Below are 11848 nucleotides of genomic sequence, written 5' to 3' on the forward strand. Positions count from 1 at the left end.
TACAACATTTTTTCCAAGGCAAATATTTTTAAAAATACATGGTCAACAGGTATTCTTTGCATATTTTTAACATTTTTCAAATACTTAATTAACATTTCTAAGACCAGATAAACATTTTATGAATACATGATCAACATTTTTTCTATACAAACTTTAAAAAATTTCAAATACATGTGTGCATGCATTTCTGATCGATTATATTCATGACGTGACATGATCGATTTCCTTCTTTGCACTTAGAGTATCTCCACTCGTTCGGCCCCCCAGCGCACATGTCAGCGTTATTTCAGGCGCCCGCCCGGCGCTTTTTAGGCCCTGGGGACGATCTAGGTCCCAGCCACGCTCCCAGGTGCCGCACCCCAAGGCGCCACAAATTCAAACTTGGTCATTCCCGCTCCCAAAAAAGGCCACAAGTCTGGCAATCAATGGCCCAGTTCGGCGATCCCCTTGCCACAGTTCGGCAATCAAATGAAAAGCAAAAAAGAAAGGACGCGCAGGCAACGCATCAAACGACATTGGTGGAGTCGGCGTGCGCGGGCTGGGCGGCGTCATCGCGGCTTCTGTGCTTGGCGGCGTCGGCGCGGCTTCTGTACTGCTGGGCGTCGTGGAGGCATTATCGCTCGGGCTTGGCGGCGGCGGCGGCGTGGGCGTGGGAGTGGGCGGCGGCGGCAACGGCAGCTGGTTCAGGATGAGGCCACGCTCCACCAGGTACCACGCCTTGAGCTGCTCGTCGTTGCTCTGGAGCATGTCCGCCCCGCCCATCACGAAAGCCGGGTCGGTGTTCCTCTTCTTCCCGGCGCCTTCCGGGCGCTGAACTTCCGCCCTCCAGTCGGCGTTGGACATGCCCGGGGGCTTGGACGATGGCGCCCTCGGCTTCCTCTGCTTCGGTTGGGTGGCGGCGACAATGGTAGCATCCGCCACGACGCGGGGGGGGGGAGGGGGGCACGTACTTCTTCGGCGGCATGGCGGTCGACTGGGAGTGGAGGAGGAGGAGATTGGCGGGAGGAATGGAGAATGAGAGGAAAGCCAATGGGGGAAAGCGGGAGGAAACGGCGGGGAAAGGGCCTCCTCGGGCGCTTGGGTTCGGCTCGAGGAGACGGCTGTTGTTTCGGCCCAAACCGACGCTAAATGAGATCCTGAGGGTGCGACTGGGCCGATTTTCGGCCGTCGGCGCTTAAAAAATGCCCTGAGGGGACCGAGGGAGGCTGTTGGGGACGCGGCCGGAGATGCTCTTCTATTGATATATGGTTCGTGTGTGCCTATGGATGGATGGCATGTTGTGTTTGCCTGTTGCCGCCATGTCACTAGCATGTACTCCTAAAAAAAGATTGTTTACACCACGAAAGACTATTTCTTTACAGAGGGAGTAGTCTCCAGGCAAGTTTAGCTTGACAGACCATTTGTCTTCTTTCCTGGTGGCCGAAGAAGCTACTGAGTTTGGCGGTGGGAACTGTAAGCATATCAAATCTGATATGTATACCACGCACATATGTTACCAGGATCTATTTCACGAGTCTTCCATGACAACAACACAACCTTGGCGCCCGCCTTATAAGTAGTATGGAGGGTCATCACATCTTTAGGGAATCAAGGGGAAGTAGTGGCTACTGGCTAGGGCTACACCCCGGTCGAAAACATAGCAAAACATTTAAAAAAAATATCTCTGTATTTTTTACATCCCAGGAGCTCTGTAGCTCTGTATTCTTCACAAAGCTGATCGGATGTCATTTGGGAATCAAACTTTGCAAAGACCTGCAGCATTTGTTCATAATCATTGTCACAAAGTTAGACAATATGGTCTACAAGTAACACTTAAGGCCGCAACAACGAAAATTACGCTAGTAAATTAGAACTAATTGGATACACTAGCACCACCTCATGATCAGAAATTACAATATGCATGATCTTTGCATTTATATTGATCTGTTATGTTCTTCCCTGCTGGACCAATATATGGTTTGTGTTTGTCTATGGCGTGTTTGCCCGTTGTGTTCACCGCGTCGCCAGCATTGTTCTGTTACTTCTGTACTGTGTTTAGCTAGATAGGTTGTTTATCTTCTTTCTTGATAGACAAAGAAGCTATAATGGGTTTGTAGGCGTGGGAATCGTAAGCATATCAAATCTGATATGCCACACATATTTTCCCAGGATCTTTTTTAAAAAAATCAATAAAAATATGCAGCAAAGTCCAGCTATTTCTCTCAAAAAAAATCCAGGATCTCACTAGCCTTCTTTTCGAAACGGAGGCAAAAAATTTGCCTCATCTCATTAATAAAGAAAAAGGGTAACAAGTTGCCCGGTTAATTAATAAAGACCCGGGCGAAAACCGCTACGACACGCCCACAAGAAAGGGCACCCCGATCGACTTGGCACCGACGAGACCACACACACCATCGAGAAGAGGACACCGCCGAGGTTGCCTACAATGTCATCGTCATCACCTCTTCCCGAGCAGACGACTCCGACTTCGCCGTTGACGACCCATCAAGACCCCTTCGAACAAGTGACACACGAGAACCTCGCCGGCCAAGGGCAACACCAGCCGACTTGGCCACCCACACCAAGACACACACGCTGGAGAGAAGAAACACAAAGCCGAGGTTTTCACCAGGTGTCATAGTCATCACTCCTCCACGAGCCACCGATTCCAACTTTACCATCGAACTTCCACAAACGAAGTCCTCGTCGCAACAGACGCCGGTACCCATGTCGGCCCATGCCAAACAGTCAACCCTCGCGTAGCAACAGGCAGCTCCGACTCTGATGAGGAGCTCCGGAGAGGAGACGCGCAAGACCCGCGCCGAAGAAGATCTTCACCATCGGACCGCTCCTTCCAGATCATCGTACGCCGCTCAAATCAAGAGGCTCAAAAAGCATAGCAGCCCCGACTTCACAACAAGCGAAGACCAAGATGAAGATACTCGGACACGCCGGAGCCAAGCCCACTAACAAGGTCTTGCCACTACCAGACCATCGCTCACCAACGTCTTCGTTGCCACACAACCCGTCACACGGACCTCTCGCATCGCCGGCCACCTGCCGTGATGCCGTGCAAGTCCAGCCCCGGGATCTCACTAGCCTTTCATGACAACAACCTTGCATGTTTCTCATGTGGTTATTTACCAGTATGGGTTTAGCTCACGATGTCTTTGGAAGTCCTCCGCCGAACGAGTAGTATTTCACCACGAAAGGCTTACAAGGAAATTCCACTAGTATCCTACAGACTACCCCCTCCAATCCAAATTAAGATTTAGTACTAAAGTTGTGTCAATTAATTCGGATTGGAGGGAGTACATGATAGAGGTTTAGCTCATTACTCGAATGAAACCAAGTCTACAACAAAAGACTAGGAATTACTTTATTTATTAATTGGAGGCATGTAGCTAACAGAGCAGGCCCTAAATCTGAAAGATTACAAAGTTGAAGGTATAGCTAATTAGATGCAAACACAAGTTCTCTGTATAGCTAACAGAGCATGCACCGCCCACCCATATTCAAATATTTATTTTTTAGAGATTGAGGAATAACTACTATATATCCCTCAAATATAAAGAGAAAAATTAGAGAGTGGAGACATCTTGCAGACACAAGTTCTCTGTACATGCACGCCACTAGCTCACACATAAAGAATGACAAGCACTTGGTGAGTTGTTAGAGCCAGCACTCATCTCCCCTCCCTCCCCGTAGCTTTGCCATTCCCTCCTTGTCACTTTGCTCAAAGGCTATCTCTATTCTCCAATTCTCCACCACGTACGTCCAGCGACAGTAATGGGGGGCTCGACGAACGTGAAGGAATCGTGGCCTGCCATCTTCATGTTGTTGATCCAAATTTTCACGACAGGGTTAATGTTGCTCACGAAGGTGGTGGTGGACAGTGGATCACTTGCTTGGACCTTGCTCACGTACCGCTTCTTCCTTGGCGCCATCTTGGCCATCAAACAACATTGTTACATGCGTGACAAGGAGGCAGCAGCACCAGATCATCTTAGGTAGTTGGTAGAGTTGGTTAGCTAGGATCTATCTTTATCTTCCCTTTGTAATCTTATCTCTACCTAGCTTCCTTTCCAAGATGTAATCTAAACTGTATGCGCTATCAGGGTGGTGCGCCCCTGCCTATAAACACGTACGGCGTCCCCGCGAGTTGAGGTACGACGCTTTTGCCTTCGCACATGGTAATCAGAGCCCTTCTCTTCCACGTCTAAACCCTAGAACTCTATCCAGTGCAACTATGTCATCTTCCTCTTCCTCTGGTGCCTCCCAGGCTGGTCCCAACGGCCAAGTCACGGAGAGGTTCTCCTGCACCAACTACGTCCTCTGGCGCACGCAGATCATGCCGCAGCTGAGGGGCGTGGGTGTCTTCGGCTACGTCGACGACACGACACCGGAGCCGGCCAAGATCCTCCACACCAAGGACAAAGATGGGAAGGAATCCTCTGAGCCGAATCCCCTCCACTCCATCTGGGTTCGAGAGGACCAGCAGGTGCTCGGGTACCTGCTGAACAACCTCACCAAGGAGGTGCTCGTGCAGGTGACCGCGATCACCACGGCGCGCGAGCTCTGGGTGGCGCTGTCGGGGATGTTCTCCTCGCAGTCGCTCAGTCGCGTAAACAACATCAGAACCTCTCTGGTGAATGCCCAGAAGGGCAACAAGACCGTCGCCACCTACTTTGCTGAGATGCGGGGCTTCGCCGATGAGCTGGCCGCCGCTGGGAAACCTCTCCGGGATGATGAACTCATCTCCTACATCATGCACGGCCTCGACATGGACTACCAGCCACTCGTCTCCGCCCTCAACGCCTGCATCACCCCGGTATCCCTCGATGAGCTTTTTTCAATGCTTAGCAACTTTGATCAGAGGGTGGCGCGATACCAGGGATTAGGCGGCTTCAAGTCGTCGGCTAACGTCGCGACGCGCGGGCACGACGGCTACGCTCGTCACTGTGGTCCTCTTCACTCCAAGGGCAAGCAAGGGAGCGGCGGCAACAACAGCGGGTCCAACTCCAGCAACGGACGGCCCAACTACACCAACACCAGGGGCCGTCGCGACAGTTCTTCCAGGTCGCGCCCGGACGCGGTGCGCTGCCAAATCTGCGGCAAACCAGGCCACACGGCGAGGGACTGCTGGTACCGGTTCGATGAGGTGAGGCCTCCTCTGAAGATGAGGAAAAGGTTACTGCTGCTGTTGACGGTTCATATGGCATCGATACCAATTGGTATCTTGACAGCGGCGCAACGAACCATCTTACCGGCGAACTGGAAAAGGTGACACTCAAGGAGAAGTATCACGGCAAGGACCAGATCCACACTGCAAGTGGTGCAGGTATGAGGATATGTCACATTGGTCATTTAGTTTTTCGTACCACACGTCGAAAATTTCATCTTAGGAAAATTTTGCATGTCCCTAGCACTGACAAGAACCTTCTATCTGTCCCTCGAATCACCCTTGATAATCATGTTTATATTGAATTTCATCCCTTCTTCTTTTTGATCAAGGATCAGGTCACGAGGAAAACTCTCTATCAAGGTAGATGTGTTCAAGGCCTTTACCCGTTGATTCCGGAGCTTCGAAGATACAATAAACAAGCTTGTGGTGCTATCAAGCTTTCGACCACACGATGGCACGACCATTTAGGGCATGCTTCATTTTCCTTAGTTGATTGTTTACTTAAAAAGAATAAGCTCCCGTTTGTTGGTGACCGCAATGTTGAAACCATTTGTGATTCTTCTCAGAAAGCAAAAAGTCATCAACTTCCTTATCCTATTTCCACTAGTGTTTCTACTCAACCATTGCAATTAATTTTTTCCGATGTATGGGGTCCTGCTCCAAGCTCTGTTGGTAGACACACGTACTACGTCAGTTTCATTGATGACTATAGCAAGTTCTCTTGGCTCTACCTTCTTAAAAAGAGGTCAGAAGTTTTTCAGGTCTTTAAAAACTTTCAAGCTCTTGTAGAAAGACAGTTTGATCGAAAGATTCTTGCTGTCCAATCCGACTGGGGTGGGGAGTATGAAAAACTAAACTCCTTTTTCCAAACACTAGGAATTTCCCACCATGTGTCATGCCCTCACGCTCACCAACAAAATGGGTCCGCAGAACGTAAGCATAGTCACATTGTTGAGGTTGGCCTTGCTCTCTTGGCCGGAGCTTCTATGCCCTTAAAATTTTGGGACGAAGCATTCCTCACTGCTGTACACATCATAAACATGCTTCCTAGTCGGGTTATCAACAATGAAACTCCCTTAGAAAGGCTTCTCACACAAAACCAGATTATAAATCTCTTCGTGTTTTTGGATGCGCTTGTTGGCCGAATCTTCGCCCCTACAACACTCGCAAGCTTATGTTTCGCTCCAAAAAGTGTGCATTTCTTGGGTACAGTGCTCAGCATAAAGGAGTAAAATGTCTTGATGTCTCTAATGGTCGTGTCTACATCTCTAGAGATGTTGTTTTTGACGAGACAAAATTTCCTTCTGCTGATCTCCACCCTAATGTCGGTGCCTTACTTCGCAAGGAGATACTTCTCCTACCACCTCATATCTCCGGTCATGATCAAGGAGAACATGATAACTGTGATGATCATTTGTTGACTAATCCTCCTAACCATATGCATGAGCCTTGTGATGACACAGGAGATCATAGCGGCGAAAACAGCGAAGAAAATGGTGCAAACAGTGAAGAAAATAGCGCAACAGTCCATCCATATCGTATGTGTCATGGCGCAGCGGCAGGTGGATCAGCCTCGGGATCTGATGCGTCAGCCGCGGTAGGAATATCTGCCCCGGGATCCGGAGCGACAGGCGCGACAGCGCGCAGTGCTGCGACAGCGGCGCCCGTCTCCGCGTCGGCCACGCGGCCAGCTGCGGCTGGCAGCAGCGGCTCCATCAGCCCGCGTGAACCAGCAGCTGCCACGTGTCAGGCTACCGCTGGCCCGATCGGCTCATGCTTCAGGAGCCAGCCGGCTGTCTACAAGCGGCGCGGCGCGGTTCGATTGGCTGGCGCAGGACCGGACGCACCAGGCACCGTTTCCGGTCGGACGGGATCTTCTGCGCCGGATCCGCCTTCCCCACAACAGCCAGCTGCCACAGAAGATTAGCCAGCAGCGGACCCCGTCGAAACTGCTGGCGCAGGCGGATCTGCCTCGGATCAGGCACAAATTCCACCCCCTAATTCTGCCATGGGATCCTCTGTGGCGCAAAACAATGTTGCTGCACAGTAGCGCCGTACACGACTACAATCAGTGGTAACTAAGCCAATTAATTACAAGCACATAACCAAATATGGTATGATCTGTTCTACAGGTGAACCAGGTGAGCCCACCACATTTGAGGAGGCTCTTGGTGATGAGAAGTGGAGAAAAGCAATGCATGAGGAGTATGTACGTGGCACTACAGAAAAATAAAACATGGCATTTGGTTCCTCCAAACCAAGGTAAAAATCTTATTGACTGCAAGTGGGTCTTTAGGATCAAAAGGAAGTCTGATGGAATAGTTGATCGTTACAAGGCAAGGCTAGTTGCTAAAGGCTTTAAGCAACGGTATGGCATAGACTATGAGGACACCTTTAATCCAGTTGTAAAAGATGCCACCATCTGTCTTGTTTTGTCTATTGTTGTTTCCAGGGGATGGAATCTTCGACAATTATACGTACAGAACGTGTTTCTTCATGGTGTTCTGGAAGAGGAGGTTTATATGAAACAACCTCCTGGGTTTGAAAGCAAACATGCACGCTCTCATATATGCAAGCTTGATAAAGCGCTGTATGGATTGAAACAGGCTCCTAGGGCATGGTATTCTCGTCTCAGTAAAAAGATGCAAATGCTTGGTTTGTTCCTTCAAAGTCGGATACTTCACTGTTCATTTACAATAAGTCCAATACATCAATATTTGTTCTTATATATGTTAATGATATTATTGTCGCAAGTTCATCTGATGAGGCAATAACAGGATTATTGAAGGACTTAAGTACTGAGTTTGCTCTAAAGGACCTTGGTGATTTGCACTATTTCTTAGATATTGAAGTAAAGAAGCACAAGGATGGACTTCATCTCTCCCAAGAAAAATATGCAAGTGATTTGGTAAGAAAAGCTGGGCTGCAAGGTTGTAAACCTACTACTACTCCTTTGTCTAGTACAGAAAAATTGTCTCTCACAGAAGGAACACCTTTGAGTTCAGAAGACAGCACCAGGTACAGAAGTCTTGTGGTGCACTTCAATACTTAACACTCACCCGACCTGACATTTCTTTTGTTGTCAACAAAGTGTGTCAATTCCTTCATGCACCAACCACAGTTCATTTGACTACTGCAAAACGTATAGTCAGATATGTGAAAGATACTTTGAGCATTGGTCTTAATTTTAGCAAGTCATACTCTACTCTTATTAGTGCATTCTCTGACTCAGATTGGGCAGGATGTTTGAATGATAGACGGTCTACTGGTGGCTTTGCAGTATTTCTTGGACCTAACCTGATTTCTTGGTGTGCCAGAAAGCAAGCCACTATTTCCAGGTCCAGTACAGAGGCAGAATACAAGGCACTGGCCAATGCTACAGCAGAAATTATATAGGTTCAATCCATCCTTAAGGAGCTCGGTGTGAAAACTGCTCAGGCTCCATGTCTGTGGTGTGATAACTTGGGTGCAACCTATCTCTCAGCAAATCTCGTTTTTCATGCAAGAACAAAACATATTGAGATAGATTTTCATTTTGTCAAAGAGAGAGTTGCTAATAAACTCCTAGACATTCGGTTCATACATTCCCAGGACCAGATTGCAGATGGGTTTACAAAAGCCTTGCCTATACGAAGCTTTGAGACTTTCAGATATAATCTCAACTTAATGAAGTTGTTATTAAGGGAGGGTGTCAAACAACATTGTTACGTGCGTGACAAGGAGGCAGCCGCACCAGATCATCTTAGGTAGTTGGTAGAGTTGGTTAGCTAGGATCTATCTTTATCTTCCCTTTGTAATCTTATCTCTACCAAGCTTCCTCTCCAAGATGTAATCTAAACTGTATGCGCTATCAGGGAGGTGTGCCCCTGCCTACAAACACGTACGGCGTCCCCTCAAGTTGAGGTATGACGCTTTCGCCTTCGCACAACTCTAATTAACTACTGTTATTTTAGCATATTTTTCTCCTTCTCATGGTTGTCATATGACAGGGAACATTTGGCAAGTAATTATCAAAATGTGTCGTGATATAGAAACATTTTGCAAATGATCATCTATTTACTTACCCTCATCACCTCATGTAGAGGGAGGTTTAAGGAGCTTACACTGAAGGTGTTCATATGGATTTTCACCAGTGCACTTGTGGGGTTAGTCATTTCGTTCACATCATCTTAGTTCGGCAATGGCTCTGATAAATATATATGCACAAAGTAGTGGTGATTGTTGCTTTCACCTTCCAGATTCACAATTCCTGGTTTCACCTACATTGGCCTCGGAGACACATCGCTAGGATGCGCGGTAAACTTCTATAACATCATACCGATTGTCGCCTTCATCCTCGCGGTCCTTTTCTGGTAAACAAGATGGAAATATAATCACAAACGCCTACTAGGAATATTGAGGCCATAGAGGAAGGAACTGCAACAACTGACTGTTTTTTCTCAGGAAGGAGCCACTAGACATGAGGAGCCTGGTGGGGAACATCAAGGTCGTCAGAACCCTGGTCGGTGTTGGAGGAACGCTGGTGATCAGCCTGTACAAGGGCAAGGTGTTGCACCTTTGGCCCACAAATATCATCGGCTACCACCCAAAGCAAGCCGGAGCTGCTTTTGGTCACCACCATGTGCGTGGAACCATCTTGCTCATCACCAGCAGCCTCAGCCTCGCTGTTTGGTACACAGTACAGGTATATAACAAACATATAAGCAACAACCCACTATTGCAAAGTCTCAAATAAATAGTATTACCTATATATCATTAATTTTGTACATGTATTTCATGCAAAATTCAACTACTCCTCCGAGGGAGTATTATCTTTTTTTAATTCTTAAGCAAAGTGTGACCAATACAGCTTAATTATATATGAGTTTGTAATGAGCAGGCTCAGATGCTAAAAATGTTCCCATACAAGTACCGGTCCACTGTCGCTACATGCTTCGTGGGGAGCATCCAAACGGCTGTCGTGGGGGTTGCCATGAACAGAGAGAAGGCAACATGGGTGCTCAAATGGAACATGAGCTTGCTCACCATTGTGTACTCGGTAAAACTATTCAGCTATTCCTTTAGTTGTGCATCAGTTCACTTTGTGGCTCTCAGTTGAAGGTCCTCATTTACATCTTGTTGCAGGCAATACTCAACATTACTACCAAGTTTGTGATGATTTTGTGGGTCGTCACGCAGCATGGGCCAACCTATCCGGCCATGTTTTGCGCCGTGACGGTGTTCTTCACTACTATTCTCGACTCGTTGCTTCTCGGCCATGATCTGTCCGTTGGGAGGTTTGCTTACCACTTCTCTCCATCCTATGTTAATAAGTGCTGATTTTGGCTAACGTTTTTAAGACCGTAGGTATATACCAAAATATGCATCGCCAATTACTAACATTATTTTCTTAAAAATTGTTGCTGAGTTTCCTTGCAATTCATAATCGATCTGTTTACATGCATGCAGTGTTCTAGGCATGTTCATGATTCTAGTTGGGCTCTATCTTTTCCTTTGGGGAAAGAGAAAAGAATCGGTACCTCCCAGTGAAGAAAATCCGAAGGAACAAATGTTGTTTCAGGGTGGAGACAAAAATGATAAAACACAAATGAATGAGCTACGGTTAAGGACAATCGAAGGCACGGGGAAACGAAGATTTATTTCGATGTTCACTCCCTTGGAGGGGAGATAGTCGCACCGTTGGAGAGGTGGGAATCCACAAAGGAAACCAACACCACATTGCATAAGAGAAACTCCAACGCGCCAACCTAAACGGACGCGCGCTTTGTCCGCTTTTTGTCCGTTTGGGTCGGCCGCCCGCTCGACGTCCGCCCTATTTTTGATTTAGGTCGGTCGTGTGCCCAATGCACGCGACCCATTTCATGTCCACGCATAAATTTTAAAAGGACCGCGGTCATAGATCATGTCAGCGGCCATGCCGGCGCCATGCGAATGACCGGCATACAATGCCAGCCTCCAAAAAAGCCAGCACATGATATGTCTCCAACGTATTTATAATTTTTGATTGTTCCATGCTATTATATTATCTATTTTGGATGTTAATGGGCTTATTTATACACTTTTGTATTATTTTTGGGACTAACCTACTAACCCAACGCCCAGTGAAAATTGCTGTTTTTTTTGCCTATTCCAGTGTTTCGTAGAAAAGGAATATCAAATGGAATCCAAACGGAATAAAACCTTCGGGATATTTATTTTTGGAACAAACGTGATCCAGGGGACTTGGAGTGGATGTCAAGCAACCAAGAGGAGGCCACGAGGCAGGGGAGCGCGCCCTCCACCCTCGTGGGCCCCTCGTGGCCACACCGACCTACTTCCTCCTCCTATATATATACCCCGAAAACATCCAGGAGCACCACGAAACCCTAATTTCATTGCTGTAACCTTCTGTACCCAAGAGATCCCATGTTGGGGCCTTTTCCGGAGCTCCGCCGGAGGCGGAATCGATCACAGAGGGCCTCTACATCAACTCCATGGCCCCTCCGATGATGTGTGAGTAGTTTACTTTAGACCTTCGGGTCCATAGTTATTAGCTAGATTGTTTCTTCTCTCTCTTTGGATCTCAACACAATGTTCTCCTTGATCTTCTTGGAGATCTATTCGATGTAACTCTTTTTGCGGTGTGTTTGTCGAGATCCGATGAACTATGGGTTTATGATCAAGTTTACGTATGAACAATATTTG

The 11848-nt window shown here is 47.6% G+C and overlaps 1 protein-coding gene across 1 annotated transcript; it reads left to right on the forward strand.

The window, feature by feature from the left end:
- The first annotated feature begins 3667 nt into the window (after positions 1-3667).
- LOC123101802 (WAT1-related protein At1g44800-like) lies at positions 3668-10835 on the forward strand. The gene is made up of 6 exons (XM_044523090.1): positions 3668-3946; positions 9169-9181; positions 9403-9516; positions 9608-9848; positions 10289-10440; positions 10613-10835. The coding sequence occupies exons 1-6, from the start codon at positions 3769-3771 to the stop codon at positions 10833-10835; spliced, it is 921 nt and encodes a 306-aa protein (XP_044379025.1). The 5' UTR covers positions 3668-3768.
- The last annotated feature ends 1013 nt before the right edge of the window (positions 10836-11848 follow it).

This window comes from Triticum aestivum, chromosome 5A, assembly GCF_018294505.1.
Source record: "Triticum aestivum cultivar Chinese Spring chromosome 5A, IWGSC CS RefSeq v2.1, whole genome shotgun sequence".
In the NCBI taxonomy this organism is placed as follows: Eukaryota; Viridiplantae; Streptophyta; class Magnoliopsida; order Poales; family Poaceae; genus Triticum; species Triticum aestivum.

What these genes read in the sequence shown, in the direction of transcription:
- LOC123101802 (XM_044523090.1), top strand. Translation starts at nt 3,769, where the DNA reads ATGGGGGGCTCGACGAACGTGAAGGAATCGTGGCCTGCCATCTTCATG. An exon ending in CTGTTTGGTACACAGTACAG is followed by an intron (nt 9,849 to 10,288) that starts GTATATAACAAA and finishes ATCTTGTTGCAG; the next exon opens with GCAATACTCAACATTACTAC. An exon ending in CATGATCTGTCCGTTGGGAG is followed by an intron (nt 10,441 to 10,612) that starts GTTTGCTTACCA and finishes ACATGCATGCAG; the next exon opens with TGTTCTAGGCATGTTCATGA.